We start from the raw sequence: 24,461 nt of genomic DNA on the forward strand, positions 1-24,461 counted from the left end.
CCTGCTCCCTGTGATCAAGCCACTCTAGCTGTGTGCCCAGCTTCAAACACAGCCCTGAACTGGGGGGAAAACTGCTGCTTTTCCTCCCCTCTCCTCTTGCATGACATCTCTTAAAAAAGTCACATGAAACCTCCAGGAGGTTTGTTTCGCTCTGCCCTGACTCCCTCTGGTTGCTTCTCTACTTATTTCAGTATTTATTGCAGGCTGATAGGCATACAAATACTAAGGAAATACTAAATAAACCAATATACTCTTTGAGAAAGTTAAATAGCCCCTTAGTTCTGAATGTCTCAGCTCAAACCTCTTGAAACGCTGACGTAAATTTACAACTTACTAATTCCTTGTCTTAAAGGAATTAAAACACTTAAAAACAATTCACCTTGCTGAGTCACAGCAAAGGGTTGAGCAATTTGCAGGAATGAGGTCTCAGTTGCTTGACAGCAGGAAAAAAGGTTTAGGTGTGGGGAGAAGAGAAATCTGCATTTCAGAAGGGGAAAGGAAGGAGTAGAACCTTTCAGACAGACAGTTCCTGCCCCTGCTGCCTGAATGAAGGCTCTTCCAGCATTAACCCTTCCCGGCAGCCATCTCACACTGGTGTCCTTAGGAGAGAGTTTTTATGTGGCAAAATCTTCCCTGGAATAAAAACTGGCATCTCCCAGTAACACCTGTGATGCTGAGCTACCTGTAACTTCCAAGAATCTGGTCCCACCACTCCACGATGCAGCAAAGCCCCTCAGCTAGAGCTCAGAAGAGCTCCGGGGCCACAGGAGAATGATGGGCACAACAAACCAGCACATTGGGATCATTTACACCAGTTATAACCTTGGCATTTGAAATAATAAGACAGAAGTGGTTTCTGTTAAGAGGACAATCAGGTGGCTCCACATCCACTGGAGACTTTACTGACCTCGTGGCAAGCACAGATCCACTCTTGCATTGAATAGAACAAGATTTTGGCAATTAACAATAAATTACACACACGGGCTCATGTTCCAGTGCAGAAAGAAAACGCCTCCCCAAAGCAAAGACAAGCTGAGCTCTAAAGGACCCTTTTCTCCTTCAGCACGCCTCACTCTGGAGCAGGAATCCCAGCCCCGTTCCCGCTTATTCATGAGTGAGTGCATGCAGGAGCGGGGGAAGAGGGCCGGGAAGAATTTCTTTATGACAAAAAAAAAGCGGCAGCCCCATTCCTGAGCCGCTGTTGCCATGGGCCCGCGGGGCTCACAACAGATGGCAGCGAGAGCCATCCCGAGCACGGCTCTGAAGCTGTCCACTCAAGCATGCCGTGCGCATTCCCCGCATTCCTCCCGGCCCGAGGGCCTGATCCAGCCCGGGGCTCTGCATCTTCCTGCTCCCGGCACAAAGGAGGCAGCAGCCTTCAGGATAACGGCTTGAGGGGAAGGCTGGACCGAGGCAGAGACAGCCTCTTTGCTGCAGAAGACATCACTGCATCCTGAACACGGCTCAGAGCCAAGGTCACGGCCAGAAGGGATTCACTGTCTAACAGGTGTCACCAAAGCTAAAGGGTGTGAGAGAAAGAGAGCACAGGGAAAACAGTGCAGAGATGGACGAGGAGAAGCAGCAGGTGATTTAAGCAGTAGAGATGCCCAGGTGTATGGAAAAAGGACACCAAAAGCAGCAGCCACAGACTCCAGGGACCAAAGTGTGCCTCAGAGTGTGATGCACAGCAAAGCCTTCCCGGCTGCAGGGCACAGCCAGGCTCGGGAAAAGTCAATGCACTGGACAGTAAAACGGCGTTCTGGTCTCCTACACCCAAACAACAGCCGGGCTGGCTCTGCAGTGAGGAATTTGAATGTGATTTGCCTGTTGCTTGCTGATCACACAGAACAGGGCTCTTCGGGGCTCATTTGCATTTGGCTGCTGGAGTCACTGGAGTTTCCTTTTTTTGAGGGGGGTTGTTACAAGGATGGAGACAAAGCAGCAGATGCTGTGGGCTGACCACGAGGAGCAGGGCTGGCCATCCTCATTGTGCTGGGCTGCAGGGCTGCTGGGAAATGTGCTCCCTGCTCCTCAACCCAGACCCATCCCAACTCTCCTCTAGGGCTGCAACTCTCCTGACCCTCCTAAACGCTGTCCTTACAAAGAGCCGGGAGATAAGGTTATTTTCTGGTTTGTTTTTCTTCTGATGCAGACAAGGTACAAGCACTAGGTTGGAGAAAAGAGTCTGACTTTTGCTAAAAGTCGTTTGGGTGACTGAGTGTGCAGCCTTTTCTGTGCAAGCATGCAGGAAATTTTCCCTCCCTCTCACACACACAATGGTTTAGATTTGGTATTTATGAGCTTAAGTTAGAAATAAAGGAGGAATGAAGTTTCCAGGTGGCTCTTGCTTTCTTTAATCTTTCCTATGTTTCTCTCTCTCCCTCGCTGTCTTTTCTATCAGTCTTTAATCAAATTCCTGCTGTTACTTTTATTGAACAAAGGAGATGCTGGCACAGCCCTGAAGTGCCTCTGTACACGGGTTGCCCTCTAACAGCCAAGTTGCTACGATTTATTGCTAAATGGTCCCTGCAGGCTGTAATTTATAAAAGGCAGAAAGAAATGTCCAGGCTTTAGCAACTGAGGTAAATGCTAATATCTGGTAATTCTTCATCCACTTGGGTTTCTCTGAGGTATTGCCTTTAGCCCTTTGAAGGCATCTAAAAGACTTATCTTTAAGAGACTATAAATCAGACGAGAGAAAACAGTAACATCACCCCAAGATGATCTTTTCACTTTGCTTCAAGAGGATGCCCACCAAATCTCTTTAACTCAGGCATCTCTTCAGATGTCAGATGGGAGGTTCCTCCCAGTACTGAAGCTTGGGGACATGCCCATCCCTGTAGGCATCAGGCTGCGCCACAGGGTGATGAGATCTCTGCTGTAGAACAGCCTCTTCCTACAGGCTGTGGATCTTGGTCAGCTCCACTGCCTCAGGAATCTCCAGGGATACTCCCATGCTGGCTAGTTTTGCCCCAGTATTCCACTAGCAACACTTTTGACCCGCACTGCCAACTTTCACTAACCAGACTGGATCACCACAGTGTAGAAAAAACAAACAGTTACAAAAATTTCACAAGGTTTGGCCCGTAGTCAAAGATAAAACAACCCCAAACAAACTTCAACTTAAAAATATCCTAATAGCAGTGAAGCAGGTAATGAGTTTAAAGATTTGTTAACGGGTTTACTAAAGGAGTTCATGTCTCAGGAAATAATCAAAAGCAAAGTTCAATGACCTTAGTTTTCTGATTCATGACCAATCTAAAAGGGTGGAGAGGTGAGTGCATAATACACAGCAGATCTTCAAGGGAAGGAAATTTGTGCCGGCCCTCACTGGAGCCATGCTGACTGCCAGCTCTGGAGCTGTACTGACTGCCACCTCTTCTGAATCAGCCTCTCTCACACTGTCCCTCTGCTCCCTGCAACGTTCCCATATTAATCAAACAGGAACATATCACATATCCCAGATTGCAGGGCTGGTCCATCCGTGTTAAACAGTGATGCAGAGCACCAGCCTGGCCTGACACCCACTTTAAATGACTCTCAGCTTATAAAGGTGAAGCACAAAAAGAGAGCCACCTACTTGAGCAGAGACCCTTCCAGACTATAAAACTGTAAAATGCACCCTACAAACTATGATGAGGATGTCAAATCCTCTGCTCGTGAAGACTCAGCATCCTCAGGGCATGGCATTATTATTATCCTTGGAAACCATGGGTGGGAATGGCCTTAAACATGCGGTACAGCTCTGGAGGCTCTCCCAAGTTCACCTCTCCCATGGGCTTCTGGCACTTTTCTAGCCTAAAGTCTGAGAGATTTGCTTACGTTGCTCAACAGCTTCCCAGTGACAGACCCTGAACCCCGGCGCAGCACTGGCTTCTCGCTTAAAACAGCAGCTGCAAAGTCCCCCACTTCAGGGGGGGATCACGGCCTGAACACTCCCTTGCTCTGAAGTTTGTGATGCTCATGACGTTTAGGACCAAGAGAGTCCTTAAGACTCCTGTCCTCCCTCTCCCAAAGCCCTGTGGTGAGGTCCTGCCGCCGCCACCGGCACGGAGCCGCGCCTGGCTCGCTCCGCTGTGTCTGGGGAGAGGCCGCTTACCTTTGGAGACACCGGACCAAGGCTCAGGTATTCCCATCCCTGTGCCGGAGGCAGCCTGGCATGTGGTGAGCACAGAACTCGGAGCGGGGAATGGCACTAGCGGCTCGGAAGGCGGAGAAAGAGGCACATAGCGATTAAGATAACGAGCTGCACATACAGGTGCTGCGCTGAGAGGCACCTCTGCACTAATCCCGCACTAAAGAGCAGGAGCTTTGCTCAGCAGAGGCAGATCAGATTACTGCCCTCCTACCCAGCAGTCGTCAGCAGGCCTGACAGACAGGAGCAGAGACCGTGAGGAAAGGGGGAATTTGCTGAGTGAAAGTGCCAGTCAGCTCTGTCCCGACTCCCCGCAGACTGGGGCTTGGCCCCTCTTACAATTAACTCTGGGCTTGGCGGCAAGAGAGGAGGAATGAAACTACTGAAGAAAGAAGTGTTCCCAGCCAGCCAGGAATTCTCTATGGTTTCTCTCGAAATTCTCCCCTGAAATTGCATCTGAAAAATGTAATTGGGAGTAAGGGTGGGGGAAAAAACCCCCACGGTGGAGGGGCGGTGTAGCAGGGACATTGGTCCCTGTTGCTCACTGGCCCCCCCAGTCAGGGCTCAGCAATTTGGCTGAAAAAGATGCCCACAAAATGGTTCCCTTCTGCCACCCACCAGCTCTGGGGGTCCCACTGCCTCTGCTCCTGCACCAAAGCACCAGCCTGAGTGTCCATATGCGGGTGTGTTTCCCATCCATGCACTGAAGATCAATCCTGCCTCCTTTCTAATGCCACAGTCAAACAGGCAGGAAGGTGAAGAAAGGGGGATTGGGGAAAAAGAGTTCTCTATTCTAGAGCTGTTGGTGTAGCCAATGTTTTGGCCAGGTGCACATGAGAATGCTCTGTCCACCTGTGTTTGGGGGAGCGAGTGAGGCTGCCTGGTGCTACACACAGGAAGAGTTGTGCATATAAAAGACCATTTGATACTGTCTGTGCAGTGTCTGCTCTTCATTGTTCTTTTGACTGAGGTATTCCACTTATCCAGCCATAAGGGAGAAACAATACCAAGGGATTTGGGTGACCTGTACAAGTCCATTCATAAAAGAACATAAGGGAGTTACAGTGATCACTACACCCTGACATCTGTTTTGCTGAAGTAAATCCAGGCAAACACAATTTATATCGGTAGGATTACATTAGTGTTCATTAACCTCTCCTGACCCCATGCCCCTTTCAGAGGAAACCTTGGATCAAGCAGAAAAGGCAAGGAAAAGATTCTGAGAAGTGAATTTACATTAGTAGCCGAGCAACTAAATATTTAATCCGGCTGTGGATGTGCGTACATCAGCCCATAACAGTGCCACACAACAAACCAACCCCCGATACATCAATATTTACAGTCAGCTCCTGCAATTAAAGCCACGCAACTGCAGCTCCTTGCAGCAGAGACGATGGAATGCAGCAATTCTCAGTTTGCCCCTGCAGCTGCCCTGTGAAGGTGTCACCCTGCACTCCTCTGCACCTGGACAGGTAACCAGAACCTCGCTCCAGCCCAGCGATTTGCCCTGTGGACTAGAGGTCAGCCCAGGCACCATCCCAGGTAGTGAACAAGGCATAGAGTGCTTGGAGAACACATGCTTGTTTGTCTGAGTTTTCATCCTGTTGTGATCTGATCCAGCTCCTAGCTAATCCTCAGGAAATTCCAAAAGAAGGAGCATCTCACCCTAAAAAGAACTTTGTACAGCGCTGGCAGAGATTTCCCAGCTTTTCCAGTGTCACTTACTGACAAATCCAACCCCAGGTTGATTATTGCCTGAAGGAGGCAAACTAATCCACAGGCACTGGGGGAAAGGAGCAGCTAATATGGAGCAGCAGTGGCTGGAATTCCTTGGGTCCCTAATGCAGCTTCAGGTGAGGGGTTAGTCTGTAACATCCTATAGAGGATAACACATCATGGTGGCTGGCATTTTTCCAAGGCGTTTTTCTACTGTCCCCATCAGTGGCCTAAATCTTTTTTTCCCCCCCAGAATCATATCTAGATCTTCCTCACATTTACTACTCCCTGTGGGAAATTTCTCAAAAATCCTGGCAGTCCTGAGCTGTAGATAATTAAATCCTAGGCAGTAAGGATTTGCCAGCGATTTCAAAATTGAGTTCTGTTCATCTCTCAGCTGTCTGTCCCATGGCCCCTCCTAATGAGGCAGGAACTGCAAACATTTTGATGGATGCATGGAACTCCTCTATGACAATACCAGCTTGATCCAACACACAAGGAAATTTTAAAGCCTTTCCTTAACTGGGTACAGGGTGCACAGACCTCAGAACTCCTGTCTCCACACAGTGGGACAGGACCCTGATGGGCTTTGGCTGGTCACACCCTCTGGCATCACATGAGGAGCTGTAAACTCCAACCAAAGGCTCATTTTTTTAGAGAGTTAAAAAGATGCACTTTAAAATAGCTGAGACACAAGGAGACATGACCAAGGGCACACTGGAAAACTGTGGAGGAGTTCACAACACACATACAACAAGTGCCTGTCACAAGACCACCCTGCCAGCCCTCTGATGCCAGCTTAGGCCTCTAAGCTGTCAGTCTTAAGAATTCCATGTGCACCAAACCTTCCTGTGTCCCGTTCCCCCAGTCATCATCACTGAACAAAAACTGACTGCAGCGCAGAGCAGCCCTTTGGGAACGCGCTCCTGCGCCACTGCGGAGCAGGGGGTGTGAGCCAACGCCAATTCCAATTAATTTCATTCACAAAACTTGGATTTATTTGATGCAATTTTTTGGCCCACCGTCAAATACGGCACAAAATTACATTAGTGTCATAAGAGGAAAGGATTAGTTGACAGAGTTCTTTGAAGAATTGTGTTGGCACTTGTCTTTTTGTACAGATGCCAGCAGCTTCCCCTCTCTCCAGGACTAGCCCATTTTCTCCTGGTCAATGAGGGAAATCGCTGCTCAGTGAGGGTCTGAGCCAAAGCCTTTTGGAGTCTGTGGGAATCTTTCCACTGATTTCCATGGGCTTGAATCAGCTCTGAGCCTCAGATGTCAGTTGTCCTGACATCTTCCTCCCACACTTCGACACCTCCTTAGGGGCATTTATCAGGTGGAGGGGAAGACTTTTTTCCTTTATTTTTTCTAAAGCCTTAGTTATAGCAAATTCCTGCCAAAAGAAGAACAACTTCGTAGCTACAGCACGGATGTGAGTATTCAGGATGTCTGGGTTTAATTCCTGATCTTGTCCCAGAGGTCTTTGAATGAGTTAATTGGAACCAGACCTGTCTGAAAGCATAACATCAGCCACGGGAGGGCCATGTAGCCCAGCATCTTCCCCCTGACACCACCTGGAAGCAGACGTGTCAAGAAGAGGATAAGAGCAGAACAAACGTGCTCCCAGCCCCAGCAGTTTTCATCACTCAGGCAAGGGGGCCCAGGGACAGGGATGTGCCAAGAGAATAAGCCGAGTACCCCCAGTGATGCAGGGAATCTGTAGGGAAGCATGAAAACGAACACGCAGATTACAGTTATAGCCAAGGATAAGCTTAATCCTTTCTTTTTGTACAGTTTTTAGCACAACAGGAAAAGGAGGATAATGTTTTCTATCCCCACTCCTCCTTTATTTGACTCGTATTTTTAGTCTAAGGTTCTTTGAGACAGAAAAGAACTGCAGGTGCTGCTAAGCCTGAGGCAGACATAAGCCACTAGTACTGCAAACAGAAAATCGACTGCCTTGAATACTGATCTGTGATGGAATATTGTAGATACCACATAAATAATACTTGGTGGTCACTCATATCAGAGTGGTTGGATATTTGGTAGGAACACACATGTGGTGCATCTTGGAGTAAGTAGTTGTGCTGTAAACCACAGCCTATTTGGGATTCAGACTTCATGCAACTCACTGGCTCTGCACACGCAAGTGTCACCATCAGAGCCCCTCACATCCCAATCTGTGCTGGCCTGAGCCCTAAAAACAATAGCCTGAAAGAGCCCTGCAGGTCTCCTGCATGCCAGCGTGGGCAGAGTGAGGGCTGAAAACACTGGTAATTCTCTGCAGAACATTGGTACTTGCTGTTCCACTAGGAAATTTTAATAGAGCTTTGCATTAATTAACCAAGACTGAGGCTGGAACCCTTTACAGTGCACTGTCCCCTCAACAAGAATGACTCGGTGTGTTCACTTCTGCCCTCCCTGCACCAGGCAACGGCAGATGACACAGCAAGTCTGAGGAATGGATTCTGGAGGCTTGGCTCAGGCAGTGTTTGTGCCAGAAGGGGTGTGTGGAGTTGTCCCTGTGGCTGTGGGTCCCTTTGGTGTGACACCACCACGCCTGGCTGATCTAATTGCTGCTGTTACAGACACGTTGAATGCCCAACCATGTAAACAGTGTGACGCTCCCACAGCCATTCCTGCTTACTGACCTGTGCAAAAGGCTATTTTTGGCAACTGCTGGAGGCCACTGTGGTGGCAATGCCCACGCTCTGAGCCTTATCTTCAGCTGATCCAAGCATGCACAACACAATTAGATCAGACCGATACCACTGAAAAGGGTCTTTTTTTGATTGCACCCAACTCTGCTTAGGTACTGAAGTTGGAGAGGAAGCAACAGGAAAAAAAAAAACAAGCTGGAAAAAATAACCCGTCTTTCATAATGAAACAGGTAAGTCTTATTGCTTTTGTAGCTTTAGCTTTCAAACAGCTTTTCCTCCAGCTGGTTAAAGATAAACTGTGTATCAAAAGTCTCTTGGGCAGATTGCTGAGGACAGTAGGGCAGCCTCCCACTACAGAATCCAACAAACTGGTCTCTCCAGTTTCCCCAGTGATTCACACCTACTGTTCCCAAATGGGCAAATCCTGAGCAAAAAGATCTCCCCAGTATCAGCCTGGGGATTCCTCAGGCTTGATGGAACTGGTTCTGCTCATACCCATGGAGAGAGACATTTGTCACCAGCAGTGATACGGACACACTGAGTCATTCCCTGGGATGCAGAGCAGATCTTACTCCACCTTGTTCTGCCTTCAGCACAATGGAGTGTGAGTACCAGGCTCCCTCACAGCACACCAATTGCAGGCCTGAGGTGTACAGGAATGAACAAACACACACATCTCTGAGGCTACTGTCCTGGAAATGAATGGGCAAAACAAACACAGGGAGCCAGGAAGGAATGGCAGAAAGACAGGAACTGGCTTTAGGAACAGCCTTGGAAATAAGTGAGATAGGAGCAGCCCTGTTGAAGAAGCAGAGAAAAATGAACATTTGAAAACTCCAGAGCTGGGGATGAGACAAACAAAATGCAGCTAGAGAGCACCCATGGAAAATCATTCACCAGTTATCTCCCAAATAAGGATCCTCTTATGGAATAGGCACAGTATTTACTTAACACTAGGGCTCATTTTGGCATTTGCTGCCTCTGCCCTACTGTAAGTCCATGAGCAAGGAAGCAAAACATGCATAAATTCACAGCTTCACATGTCTCTCCTCCTGCAAGTCACTCCCTGAGGACAGCAGGAGGTTTGCACAGGAGTGAAAGCCAGACTATGGTCCTCAGGTACTAACTACTTTAGTGCTGGTTATTTATTTAAAACCATTCATATTTATTAATATTAAATATCCTCGTGAGACAGGTAATTTTTTTTTATATTCATTTTAGCCTTTCCTCTCGTACTGAATTTTCTCTGATTTTGCCCTCACATTCCCTTCACTGAAACTATTCCCACTCTTTTCCTCCCTTACACTGATCAATCAAACTTCAGCTGATGAAGACTGATGATGAGGCATCAGTGCTGAGCTTTGCAGGTGACATTCCGAGGGAAATTCCACATCATTGCATCAGTCAGTCTACAGTCCTGGTCAAGGAGTTTTCAGACTGCTGGTACTTGCAGCAAGCAACCCTAATCCACTTCATGGAATCATTGTGGTCAGTTTACAAAAATCAGCAACACAAGCACTCAAAAATACTTTATTTTGCTGCAGAAAAGTCAGGACCTCACATTTTTGGGGTTTTCTTGTTGCCTTCATGCCAGCACTGCAGGGTCAGCTGGGCCTGGGTCAAATTAACCAAACAGAAGGCTGGGCTCTTAGCTCCTGTTGGGATTTCCCAGTCCTAAATTTCTGGATTATCACTGAGGTTTAAATGTGCAGAAAAGGCTTGAAGTGCCTTGGCAAGGGGATAGTGTGTGAATGTAACATCTCTTAGAGTTAACATGCTTGATCCTTCTAGTGGTGATGAAATGAAACCATGGAAGGCTCCTAGCCAAATTTTCTTCCTTTTTGGTTAAGTGTGGAAATTCAGAACAGAGCACTCCATGAAGCGATACCAGCTATCACCTAACTGGCATGGAAAAATCTGTTTGGACTTGCCACAATGAAAAACATACAGGAAGCAACATACAACACAAATGCCAGACCCAAACATCTCCGATTCAAAACCCTCCATCACTCACCTGCAGAACACCAAACAGCTCTAAATCTTGCTGAGGCCACTGGAAATCTTTCTGCTATCACAGCAACAGTGACAACACGCAGCAAATGAGGCAAGAGCTATGTACAGAAATGCCACCCTTTCACAGCACTTGGAAGAAGGATGGGAGTGCTTGTACATCACTGAACAGGAATCCTGGAGTGTCATGTGGCAGGGGAGCAGTGCAAGAGAACTGGGTAAGTATTTCACATGCTGGGACATATCAGTGACAAAGGAGTGCTAGAAATGTTGGCTGAAAAGAACAAACATTTGCCCTTGGGCTCATGCCTGTCTGCTCAAAACAAGGCTTGTGCTAAGATTAGGCCAAGCCATAGGCTTTCAGCTGGAGATGTGAGGGGAATGGATGTGAGGAGTGTGAAGCAGTGTGGATCTTGCCTACCTGCGGACGACAAGCTTCAGCTTCTTGTAGGACCCTTTCACCAGGGAGATGGCCTCTCTCCTGGAGCTGCTCAGTTCCACCTCATTGATGTTCACCACTTCATCACCAGCCTGCAGCTTGGAAGGCAGGGAGTCTGCCTTGCCTCCCTCTTCGATCTGCGCAGGGAAGAGAGGACAAGGCGAGGGTGAGACATTGCACCTGCAGAGCTGAGCCTGCCTTTCTGTTCAAGGAATTAGGTCTACCAGCCCCAAACTCCACTCTCAGGTTAAGAAACCTGGTCTCCCTTTGCCAGCTATCTTGCTCAAAGGTGTGTGCTTGCCACTCGTGTGTGGAATCAGCAGCCAAATGAGTTCTGCCAAGAACCATTGTTTTGAATAAGCCTGAAAAGCCTTTGGTATTTGGAAGCAGTAAACGCCAGTAAAACAGCCATGGACTGGCTCCTGATAAGAGCACCCAGGCACCAGCATAAGGGCAAGGCTGGGATTAGAAGAGCCTGGATGTGTTTTTTTTGTTCAAGCTTCTCTTCATGATCCACCCCTCTGATGAACAACAGCTTCAGCAGCAAAGCAGGTGCACCCAAGTGTGGTTAGTTAATGATGTGCAGTGCCTCTGAAGGGTTTTCCAGCTGGGAATACAGAGAAAGTAGACAATTATTTGAATTTTATGTGAAAGTAAGCAGCCTGCTCAAGGCTATGTAGTGGCAAGGCTAGAAGGAGAATCCTAGGGCACTCCCCTCTGCTTTGAACAGCCCATCCTGTACATGGCATAGTGATTCCCCACCTGTGTGTTGGCAGAAATACGCTAAGTCTGCAACAAAGTCAGTGACAAGGCAGAGGATGAGAAAATCTGGCCTAGGATTGGTGAATTCCAACCTTGTGCACTAATGCACTCTCTCTGCAAAGGTGTACTAGTATAGCAGAGGGCTGGGTTATATATGGGCTCATACATTGCAAATCCTGAGTTTCAGCAGGCTCGGGAGTGCCAGCGGTTCCAAGGGCAACTGATAATTACTTTGATTGCAAGACTTGCCGCCTTGGAGTCTGATACTCAGAGCCCCTGGCAGTCCCTGCTCCACAGAGGCTGTGACCTGTGTTAGGAGTTGTCTGGGGACCCACACTTGAGCATAACATCCCCTGGCACATCACAAGTACAACAAAGAAACGTCTCTGTCTTTGTCTCTGCTGAGACAAAGAAATGTCTCTGGATTGGAGGGCAGGAAGGGCTGCTATTTGCAGCCCTATTTGCAGGGGTACCATTTTGGGAGCAGTCAAATTGCACACATACTTCTGGAAGTTGCTTTTATTTCAAGTCATGCCAAGCAATGTGTAACTGAGCCATGCCCCAGACGTGTAACTCAGCACATGCAGACACGGTGCCCAGGTTTTTACCAGCACATTAGTTTTGGTGTTGAATGGTGACTTCTCACAGGCAAAGCCCGTCTGTTTCCCTGAACAATAGAATTCCAGCCTGTGTACCTTCTAAAATGTAAAATCTGACTTCCCCAAACACCAGCCAATAAATTCTCCAAACCCCCTACAAAGGCAGGTAAAAATCATCATCATTCATCCTACCAGGAACTCTTCCACTGATGAATGAGTTTTTTCTTTTCTTCTTAAGAATGGATAAAACCACAGGAATGAGCCTTCCTATAAAGAGCCTTGTATCACAATTACCAGGAAGGGTGAGAGATGAAACATTAGCCCTTGCTGCCAGTATAAATAAATAACAAACGAAAAATGAAGTATTGCTGCAGTTTATTGCTGCTGTAAAGGAAAATAGATGGGTGTCATTTCAGTGGAATACAATAATGGGGGTACCAGGGGTTAGATTAGTTCCTGATATAGGAAACAGAAGGGATTTTTGTTTGTTTTTGTTTTATGTTACAGCACGTATCATGGAGAAAAGGCCACCTTGGAAGAATATCTCCTGTAACAAATGCCAGCTACTTCAAAGGGTGCGATACCCATCAGAAGCATTTGTATTAACTTGTGCCTTGATGAACCCTGACCTGGAAAAAATCGACTGAATTGTGATCTGTGCTTTATCCTCTAATAATTCCAATTGCCTTTATATATTGGAGATTTTTCACTCCACAGGAGCACTGTTTTAAGGTTCTCTTTGCAACCATGTGGGCTTGACCTTTCTTTTTCTCCTCTTTTTCAGTGAAAATGGACATTTGGACTCTTCCATATTCACCTTTATAAATAGTGTTAAATCAAAGACTTTAAGGAAAGGCTAAACCTCACAATACTTGAGATAAGGCTGCTGACATTTTGAACAGCTCTGAAAGAAATCTGTCTCCAAAGCCTGATGGATTCCAGCTTATCCCCATGCCAAGGGCTCTTCAACTGCAGCTTGCAAGGCCACGCAGCCACAATACCAGAGTAAAGGATGCCTTTAAGGAAAGTTTGCTATCACAAGTGCAGAGTCATCTGCAAGTAATTCCAGAGGCTGAGAGGGAATTGCTTTGCTCCCGTGTGCTTAAACTGTCCATGAGCAACAGCTACATCCAGACACACTTTTTGCCATTAGAAGCTTTTGATGGCAGCATTACAACTGTATTACTTAGGGACTTGGAGAGAATAGAAATGGAGATATGGATTTGTATTCTGTTGTTGACACAGTTCTCTCATCTATTACTAACCTGTCAGCCACCTCATCTGTCATCTGTTCAGCTGAGGTTACCTGGCTGCAAATTCCTTAAAGTTCCTGGAGGAGAACATTCACAACAGGCCTGTCACCTGGCCCTATAGCTCAGAGAGACAAAAGAGGCAAAAGGACTCCCAAGTTTCCATCAGAAGTCCAGAAGCAAGGCCTTGTCTCCCAAAGCAAGGCTTAGATGCTCCACATTCATTCTCCCTCTCTGAATGCCTCTGAAAATATTTGTGTTTAAGGAGTGGTGATATTTCATGGGAAGGATTGGGTGATTTAAACAAAACAAGCTGCACTATGAATACAAAGCTCTATCTCTGCCCAGTGTAACAATTATCAACAAAGCAAACAAACTTCAACACACAGGTAAGCTATTTCAGTGAACACCTGCTTCACTGGACGAGGCTGCACAAAGCAAGTTGTGCTGCACTGGTTCAAGCAGCCCCGGCATTGCCAAAATCACCCTCAACAGCCGCCTTTGACAAAAATGTAACAGCCATGAGCTACAGGACCTGGTGCAAGAGGTCAATCAAAAGCCAGTAAGACCTCTTATGGTTTATTTAAGCTGAGGAAAACAAGGTGAAATGCAGGCAGCAAACCCCGTGGGTGTAGCATTGTCACTCATCTATCAGGAGCAGGAGGAGCCAGCAGGAGCCAGCCAGGGCTTGAAGTTTTTTTCCTTTTGGCTGGATGAAGCCAACTGCTCTGCCAAGGTGAGATATGAGGTGACTCTGGCAAGCACAGAGGAGGAGGAATACCTAAAAATCAGTCTGGCTTTGAACCTCTGGGGGCTGGATTCAGTGGCTGGTCTTACTGCAGATGACTGCAGAGGAAATGCTGCTCCCCTCCTTCAGCCTTAATGCCATGTCCCAATCTGGGGGCAGCGACATGCAGCAGACAGGAATTCTTCCCCATTGTCCCCAGCCTCAGCATCAGCGTGGCAGAGCAGTGAAGACAATTCAATCAAAAAGTAGTTAAGTCAAAGGTCTCCCCCTGGAGCTGTGTCTCTGCTGGGTTTCCCCATCCCTGGTGCAGACAAGCATCTTCAGGGAATTCAGCTCTTGACATTTACTCCAAGCCAAGGAAAGAGTGTCCAAGTTAGTTATGGTTTTATGCTGCAGGGAAGCAAGGAAGGCATGTTTTTCTTACAGTGCTCTGCATTGTTCTGCAGCAACATTTGTGCTCCCAAGTACAAGGCATGGTAGTGGAGAGATTAATTTATTCCAGGTTCACATTGAATGAATTCACCTCGAGAGGCTGAATGTTATTCAGTGGAAGAACAAGTTAAACCCCACAGTTTTGAAGGGTTAGCAGTGCTCTGAAATATTTTCAATACTTTAAAATAAATCTGTTATTTAACAGAGGCAAACCAGTATATTTTCTCCCAAGTCAGCCTGAAACACCAATGATGTGGAAACCAGGAGTGCAGGCAGTTTACTGGAGTGCCCCTGCACCAGTGCAGACAGAGGCTCCCTGCAGCACCAAGATCTGTTGCAGTGTAATTTACTGAGGGCAGACACCAAAGCAAAGTGACTGTGGGCACCAAGGCAACCCAGCTGCAGAAATGCCAATGGGATCCGTGCAGGGTGGATGCAAGTTACTGATGAGTGGAGAGGATTCAAGGTCATTCCTGGGACTACCCTGCAGGCCCCAACACTTCCACACCTTTCCATTTCCTGCGTGATTGTTTCCTGTCCCGGGAGCAAGGTTAATCTCAGCAGTCAGCCCCTCAGCAAAAAGTGGCAAGAAGTGAATGGAAAACAGATTGCTGGCTTCAGCTCCAAGAGATAAGGAGACATGCCTGGATGAGTTTGCCTCTGACTCCTCTTGGTGACTCCAAATTCCTAAGCCAGCGGAGGAAAGAAGGCTTAGCTCCTAAGATAATTTTCCACCTTCTTAAGCATGAAACTGTTCAGCTCCCACAGAGATTTTTACATTTAAAAGAGGAAGGGGCAGAGAAAGATGGGCCTATGGTGCAGCTTTGACTCAAGCCTTCAAGAAGCCTCCAGGATCTTTCCTGTAACAAGGGGCAAAACTAACAATAAATTTTCTCCACCCCTCCCCGTATATACAAGACAAGGAACTAATCTGTGTTTGCTCTGGGTAACGCCTAGAGCCGTATCAGGCCTCTCTTTTGGTACCTGGGTCAGCTGCAAACAGGGTGCAGGTGCAGAGCAATGCTCCCCCTTTTCCATGGTAAAACCAGAGGCACTGCTTCCTCCTGCTCATCTCTTTGCTACAGGAGCCCAGGTTGGATCCCTGTAGCTCCTGCCTGCAGAGCACTGCCCTGTAGAGCCTTACTTCTTTGTTCACTGTTTGGTTCTTGCAAACAAGCCATTCCAAGCATGCCACGGAGGGTACAGCACCAGGTGATACAAACACTGGGGCCTGGGGCATGTTAACTCGATCCTGTTTGGTCTGCGGTGATTATCGGGCAGTATCAGCTCGAGGGCTACAAGAACTCACTGCCTGTCCGCCCCTTGTCGCTGATACACTCGTCCACCTCCAGAGCACACAAAGCCAGGGGCTGCACATGGCTGAGAGTTAATATTTGCTTTGCAGTGTGACAGTTAAAAATAGGTGCTTGTCGAAGAGTCTGCTGGAAAGGTCTTCTGCTCTGCCCCAAACACACCCAAGGACTTCTTTTTTCACCTTGCTTTGCCATCCTGCCCCCAACCTCACAGTCCTTTCTCACATTTCTCACAAGGTTTCAATAATTAAACACCCAGTTCCTATGACATTTAGACAGTGAGCCCGTTACCTACAAACCTTAGGAAATTCAGTTTATGACATCAGCTGCTCCCTAATCCTTTCCACAGGCACCTGTACAGAGCCCACACACCACCTCCAAGCAGCCCTTCTTGGTGGCTGCAGTGTATCCCTCAAACTGTGGCATGTCACGGACCAGCATTCAATTATTTCTTTAATCTCCCTCCGATCTGTTCTAAAAACAAGGAGAAAATGACAACATTTGGAACTTGCCTTTCAATCCTTTTTACATAGCACTGCCTTGTGCCCTTCTTTATGGGACGCTTTACAGGCTTTCCCAGACTTTCGTATTACATTTTTATACTGGCTGTTGTGACCTATATTGCCATGACCCCCAGAGGTTGTAGCTTGACAGGGTGACCAACTGCCAGGAGACTTGCTTTGGGTTGTTTCTTTTTGGGGTAACTGGAAAGTATTCCCACATTAGAAAATATGGATGAGGCACCTGTGATCAGCCTGGAGGAGAAAGAAGACAATCAGCAACTCTCAAAGTACAGTTGTTGAGAGTTTTTTTCATCACATGATTAGGCAGTGAACTTCCTGCCTTGGCATATTGCTCACATGAACTCGTAGAAATGTCAAGAAAATCTGCCCTGCAATCAGGTAATTCCATAAATTAGGTAAATCTAAAGCTATGGGATTTTCTGGCTACTGGAACAGGTAGTGCTTATCTTTCCCGAAGACAGATCCTTGGCCCCAGCATGGCCAGTTACTGCTTTTGATGTTTGCCACTTCTCTTTCCCTTATTTCCCTTCCCCAGTATTAACACTTCCATTATACCTGTTATAAATAGCAATAATGATGGTAAAGACAACAGTAGTAATGATCCTCAAGAACTTTCCTTCCATTAGCTAATTTGACCTTTCAACACCATGGAAAGACAGCAGGAAGTATTGTTCCTAAATTAGAGAGGAATAAAAACAGAAGCCATGTTTATGTAACTTTTCCAGGGTCACAGAAAGAGCCACAGAGCAGCGCTGGAGCCACACTCCCTTCTCTGGCTGAGGTCACGCTGCAGTGATGCCAAATGAGACTCCCCCCCTCTAATACTTCATCCACGTCTCCAGCACTGAGGCATTTTCTCTCCGGGTAATGCTCCCTTTCCTACAACCAACAGAAACTGCTCTTGGATGTCCTTCTGTCATCATTTCTGGTTTCCCGCTTGTCTCCGCAGTTTTCGTTCTTCTGTTTGCTGCGGTTGTCCTGTCCCTCATAGTGCTATAATTTCCCTTTCTTCCTTTTGCCCTATATTCCCTTTTTCCTCATGCTCCTCCTTCCTCCATGAGCCTACTAATATAAACTAATGACCACTAGACAGACTATATGTGAAAGGAAGAAAACCAGATGATGCAGCAGAGCCGTGCTTGATGACCCGACCGAAGCTCTTGCCGGGGATTCAATAGCTGCCGAAGGGATTTAGGTATTCACTTCCCTCTCATTTTAATGAGAATCAGACATCACAATTTTTAGGGACTCTTTGAAGATCGAAGCTTAGAGCAGCCAAGAGCAATTAAAGCTCAGCTCAGCATCAAGAGCCGTGTCCTTCAGGGCATGGGAGTACTGCTGGCATCCCTCGGGGATGAGAAGGAAGTGCTAACGGACTCTGCAGGAGGAGCCGGGCCGGTTCATCCCAGCACGGTGGCTCGGTGCTTCTTGACTCTCTGCCAGGTCACACACACTCCACAGTTCCACAGCCAGAACTCCCCTCAGACCACATCATGGCTCAGAGTGATGGTGCTGGGACAAAAGAGGAATTTCACGGTGCGAGCCATTGTCATCACATCACACTTGGCAAACCCGCTCTTTATTCCCCCAGCCCTCTGCAGTTATTAAAAAGTCTTCTCAAGTGAATTTAGTGCCCATGAAAGATGCCAGGTTCACAGCCCTGGAGATTCCTTTTCCTTGCCTACAGATCAGTTTGTCACCCTTCCTCCCTGCCCACTTCTCCCTTCTTCCTTTTGTCTCCAAGAAAGACTCTTCCTCTGAGATCCTCAGGGGTGCTCAGCTCCACAGACCCAAGTGCAGCAGCTCTTTTTAAAAAGGGGCATTTCTGTGTACCAGGCTCCCCAAATGGAAAAGAGCATGGGAACTGAAGAGCCTGTTCTTGCTCCGGCTGTGTGGATGCCTTGAAGGGCTTCCTGGTTTTGCTAGGAGCAGCAGGGAGATGGAGCAATGAACTCTGCGAGGGAGATACCCAGCTCTGGTCGGTTTGTCCCCGCAGTCCCTTTCTTTATCCTCTGCTGCCACCTCGCGGCAGCTCGACATTCAGGGGACAACTGCTTTTTCCGTGGAATTTTTCATTGGAAATAATTTTTCAATTATTACTGTTGTTGTGAAAATAGAGCCATGGCTGCATTTAATTCACACGATATATATGAAAGGTTCAAAGGCAGATCCTTGAATAAATTTTATCGTGTAGAAAAGAACAAACTGTTGAAGAGTGACATTTGCCTTATTTCTCAGTTTAAATATTGAAAACCCAGGCAGACTCACCAGGGAATGCTGCAGCCCCCGAAATCCCCTGCCCACGTGTCAGCATTTCACAGCAATCCAGGAACTTTCTTGATAATTTTATACCGCAAATGGGGACATGAATGGTGCAAAAACTGCCCGGATGTGAGAGGAAAGACATTTGTTCTCCTCTGCCTTTAAGAAAATCCCCTCAGATGTGGGTGACAGGGAGAGGTGCTCCCTAAGGCCACTCTCACAGTCACACACAGCACCTATCCCTCTCCTTGCCCAAATCCTCTGAAGTACCCACATCTTGTTTGGAACTATCTTATCTAGATCTTCTTTCAGGGAAGGGGATTTATACCTTTGTTTCCAAGCTGATTCATTTATCAAGCCAAACACTTTTTGGCAAAACTCTTTCTAGCTGCAGTAGACACATGAATGAATTTAGCTGCAGTTCAGGTTGAGGCAGGGCCAAGTTTCCAGCTCTGCCAGGTGCCGTGGAGATGGATGAGGCACACACACCTGTGAAAACACCAGGCACACTGCCCACCACCTTCCTCCTTCCTGCATGCTTTGGCTGCTTTGTGGAAGCTTTGCATTTACACATTTCCCTGCATCTCGAGGACGACATGTAAATGCCCTTCTAGAGAAAGGTTTAAAATTCTTGTTCTGCCATATGTGCCAGGGAAAAGTCCCCACAAGCATCTCAAACACAAACTGAACCCATGCACTCTCCCTTCCTCCTGACTTGGTCCCATTTCCTGGTTTCTCACAGTTCTCTCCTTTTTTTTTTTTTGCTGCTCTTCTGTTTCCAAAAATGTCGTTGAAAATAAAGTGACAGGACAAACAACTATGAGATTCCCACTAACCAGGGCGATGTGAAATGACGTGTTTGGCTCTCAGGAAAGAATTGGATTACAAAGGCACGTTTTCCTTACTCCAGTTTTATATCTAACCCAGAGCAGCACACAGAATGTGCCCTGACTCCTGCATCATGAGAAGCCCATTTGACTCGCAGGTCTCCTCTCTTCCTGCATGTAGTGCCAGGTCCTGGAGGTATCACCATTACAGACACGAGGGGATGGATGAATCCTGGTACAAGGAGCACTTTATATCCAAATATTGCACAACCTTTTCTGTTTTCTTAGCTTTGGTCTTAAGCACTGAAAAATCATATTCCTGCTTCACGCTGCTTACACAATGCACTGGAAACTTTACTTTTATGTCTTGGGGAGGAGGAAGGAGGGAAGCAGGAATAACCAGAAAGGAAAGGAATGTGCCTGCTGCCTTATTCCCTGGGGCCATGGCGATTAAAGAAATGCTGTTTAGCCACTCTGTAATGACTGGCTTTAGCAGGCACATGTTTTTATAAGCAGAATTATGCATTAATGAAAATCCCAGGGCATCCCTGTAAGAGCAGAGGCATTAGTGGCAGCTGGGACGCTGGCCAAATTCCAGTGAAGGTAACTTCATTGTGTTTCCCTACAGTTTCCCTGCTACTTCCATGAATGTGGTCAATTGTTTCAGCTCCAAGTCGCTCTGCAGCATCCCTGGGATGTACAGTTCTCTGGGATAACATTCTCGCTTAAGGAATCTTTGCAGAATTTAAAAATAGGTCCTGTGAATGATGACAATGTCCTTTCTGGCAAACAAATTTGCAACAACAGTTTTGAGTCAAACAAGCTGCAGAAAACTTGCGTAAAAGTTCCAAGAGGAAAGAACAGAAAGTACACTGGAAACCTCAAGGCAGAAATACCGTGGAAGACACTGCTCGGGCTGTTTGGAATTAGTTAAATTAATATCCTTCCAGGGACTTGAGCACGCATTGCTAAATTCAGTATATGCCTTTTCCATTTCATAGGATTTGGATGAAGCCTTTGCAGAAGGGATTTTTCAGAGAAAAAGTCCCACTGTAAGAGGGCTTGGAATGGGGTTTTCCTCTGCTATGGCTACAGCTGGCCAATGGCAACTCCTCCTCCAGGCTTCCAAATTTTTAAAGATACTCAAAGGGAGTGTCTTTATCCAATTTGGTTAAAACCAGGCACTGTCTAGGCTGTATCAAAGCAAACTGTGCTGAACATATGAAAAGCTTGGATGAGCTTTAAACACTTCAACTCACATTCAAAGGGCCTGGCAGGAGAAGAGCAAAACCACAGGGAGATGGGACAACAAACCTTAAGGCTGCAAGTCTGAGTTTCCTGCTGTCCCAGCAGAGACTTTTGAGAATGCTAATACTGAACTGCTGCTGTTTGCTCTTGCCATTGCCAACACAATAATTAAAAATATACAGTGCTGGCCCTTTGAAAAGGGGCACAGAGCACCAGTTACAGTAAAATTCCAGCATCTGCTCCTCAAGCTGAATTTGGAGCAGAGCCAGCTGACCCTCTTTTTGTTGAATCTCCCTTTTGCTGACAGGACAGACCCCCAGATTTGAACAAAGCCTTAGCAGTTTAATTCTCTCCTGCAGTTTGGCCTTTACTGAGGTAAGGATTAATGCCTTCAACACATGGAGAGCCAATATATGGAGTATGAAAATGGCACAGTGATGGTGGTGGCCTCTTACCATTCCTGTTGGATCCTAGAGATCCCTATGAAAATTACAGCTGCAACTGTGTGCTTGTGTTTGTCTCCAGAGAGTTAAACAGCATGCAAAGCACAGAGAGGGATGGAACCCCTCCTCTCTACTTGCCACTAGAATTGTCACTGCTTGTCACGAGAACTGCCTTCCTTTTGGATGTCCATCTGGGGGGAAGTTGGTTTCAATTATTGATAAAATACCTGAACCCCACCAGGCAGACGTGGCTTTCAGAGGAGCCCACTGGCTGTGGGCAGTGTGTGATCTCAGAGGGTGAGATGTTTCCCACCCAGCCATCCCTGTGAAACCCCGCTCGTCACTCAGTGTCCCGGCTGATTAAGTGAGCGGGGGCTGAGGGAGCAGCATGCAGTACTTAGCTAATTACACCGGCCCAGGCCTTTTGTCCTGCTGCCGCTGGATCGCCTCAATTGATTCTTTCAGTCCCTAAACAGCTTTGTGGGCTGTATGCCTGGGCAGAATAAGGTCTTTTGTCATACTTTAATGAACAAAAATGTTTTAAATCCTCTCCTTCTCCCTCCACTCCAAGTAGCAGCAAGGGTAACCCTGGTACAAGGACAGCTGTATGTGGCTGAGCAGTGTCTGTCAACTGCTTTCTTGGATGGGATTGCAAATGCACTCCTCTCCCCCCATGAACATACTCCTCCTCCTAGGCTGTGGGAGTTTAAAAGCTTCCCAGCATCAGCTATCCAGTCTATCCAAGATATTTATTACCATCTCCATGGGCTGCTGGGGATTTAAGCCTTGAAGACTTCAAGAATAGAACTAAAAACATCTTAAATGTGTGAACATTCAGCATGATAACACAGGTTCATGAGTAATTAGTTCCTGCATAAATCAATCTGAAACTTGGGGGGGAGGCGGGGGGATTAAAATAAAAATCCCAACTTCAGCTTAAAATTTTAATCTTTTACCTTCAGCATCCAACCACTAGTGATGTATTTTTTGTAGTTAAACTGAAAACACTTAATATTCAGTTTAAAACATGGACTGTCAGGATTGGCAGCATCTCCCTGAAGTCCTCCACAAAATGTCTCCTAGTCAGTTAATCTAATAAACTTCCCCATATAATGAACACTTTCTCAGCATTGTCCAGAGTCATTAACCCTGGCACAGCCTCCCAAAGTACAAGTAGTAAAACACGGATGTCACGACCGAGCTATGAGCTGACCGCGTTGTGCTCTACGTGCCCATTCTCCAGAGCTGCTTATTTTTCAGCTGGCTGAGTTTTAGATGTGAATTAAAGTGATTAATAAATGAAAAGGCTCTTATCATCCATTCCTGTGCTCACAGCCCCTGAACAGTTTTGCCCTGCCACTTGCCAACAGAGCTGTAATAGCTCATAGCATATGCTTCATCACTTCATGGTCAAAACTCTTAATTTGGGTAATAGGGGCAAACCCCCTTTTTTTTCCAGAGGAATGGATGTGGGGAAGGAGAGAACACCTTGGGACTAACAAGCAGTCGTTAACCCACCGTGATCAGAAAATAAAGGCGTGCTGCTCTTTTGAGGCTGCTGTTTACACTGAATGGGCTCCACGTCACATTGGTCCCCTTTGAGCTGCAGTAAGTTGGTTCCAGTGCCAGCTTGGCGTGTCTGAAACGCTAATTGTCTTGTTTCCATTTCACACATCATCATCACAGTAACATTTCTGGAGCTGGGAGACGAATGCCACTTTGACTGTAAGGCAGACTGAAATGCAGCCAGAGAACCTGCAGGTTTAGTGCCACTTCAAATACAGCTTTTCCCTGGCCCCATAAAAAAATTAAGACTCTGGCAAAACTGCAACCCTATGCTTTGGTTTCAAAACTGTTGCTTAAAACAAGGGCTTTAGCCTAAATGCTCCCAATATGTTTAGGTGCCTGCTTGTACCTCACAGTGTCAGAGAAGCTTCTTTCACTGAGGAATTAGAGAGAAGAAATCAATGTGTTATAAAATCTAGTGACCTGGCATTGTCCAGCTCCATTACCTCAGTAGGAGGTTTAGGAGCTGGCCACAGTATTCAGTGTGTGCAGATGGTTCACTGGGTGCAGGGAACTAAAGCCATGGAGTACACAGAGCTCCCAAGTCTTTCCCTTGTGACAGAGCAATATCCCTACAGTCATTAGTTTTGTACCTTAGGGACACATTATTCACTCCAGTGAAAGGAAAACACAGGCTGATTTCTCTGCTGAAATCCTGATGTCATTCCAGTAGGATAAGTGTGTTGATTTACATCAGCTAAAGCACTGGCCTCTGGAAATGATTGCTCCATGCATTATATTTGATGGATTTGATGAATCAGGGAGCTTTCTTGGGAATGATGGAGGAGACAAAATTGAACCAAGATTTAAGAAAAAGGTCATATGCTATTCAGCATGATATACATTTCTCTTCAGAACTCAAAGAAAAAGGCCATCATATTTTATTTCCTAAGGTCTGGCCACTCTGTCCTATGAAAGGTCCCCTCTCCACAGCTCAGGCACAGCTCCCACTTCTCTTTCTCTCATCAACAGCTAATTCCAAATCCAGCTGTGGCCCGGGAAAGACAGGGGAGGTATGAAGCAAAGCTCTATCAGGCAGGAGAGAGATTATTTCCCCTGCTGCTGAGAGAGAAGCAGCTCAGATGAAAAATGCTGTCCTTTGATGCCATAGCGCAGATTTGGGATGTTGGCCAACTCCCCAGGGCTGTCCTTGGATGACTCTGCCGTCGTCTCTCCGTTTCTCCAGGCAGATAATAATGCTCATCCATCACACTTAAATAGCCAGAACCAAACTGAGCTGGTAATATACATGATGTTGATCCAAATCCTCAGCCTAAAAGCTGTGCTCTGTCCCACAGCAGGTTTCGCAGGTGCCATAATTCCTGGGGAGGGTTCAGCAGTGTTTTGCATCACACTCTCTATAAATCACAGGTTACTGAAAAAACACCCTTTGCTGCTGCAGGCACTGTACAAAGCCATTGTTAAAGACAGAAAGTTTGTCATGGCAGAGTTGAAAATTTTATTTCACCCTCAACAGCCTCAGCTGAGGCTCTTCCGGCCCCGAAACAAAAATGAGGTAAAGAGGGC

General features: G+C 46.8%; 1 protein-coding gene across 4 annotated transcripts in view; it reads right to left on the bottom strand.

Moving 5' to 3' along the window:
• Positions 1-24,461, bottom strand: part of SHROOM3 (shroom family member 3) — a 103,080-nt gene that overhangs the window by 62,856 nt on the left and 15,763 nt on the right. For 2 of the 4 annotated variants that reach the window (XM_027698503.1, XM_027698502.1), the window contains exon 2: positions 10,943-11,097. In XM_027698503.1, the coding sequence (XP_027554304.1) occupies positions 10,943-11,097 (155 nt within the window). Of the gene's footprint in view, positions 1-4,099; positions 4,281-10,942; positions 11,098-24,461 lie in introns of those variants that run through there. The other 2 variants (XM_027698507.1, XM_027698504.1) reach the window with 1 other exon arrangement.

This window comes from Neopelma chrysocephalum, unplaced genomic scaffold (assembly GCF_003984885.1).
Source record: "Neopelma chrysocephalum unplaced genomic scaffold, ASM398488v2 Primary Assembly neopelma1_128, whole genome shotgun sequence".
Taxonomy (NCBI): Eukaryota; Metazoa; Chordata; class Aves; order Passeriformes; family Pipridae; genus Neopelma; species Neopelma chrysocephalum.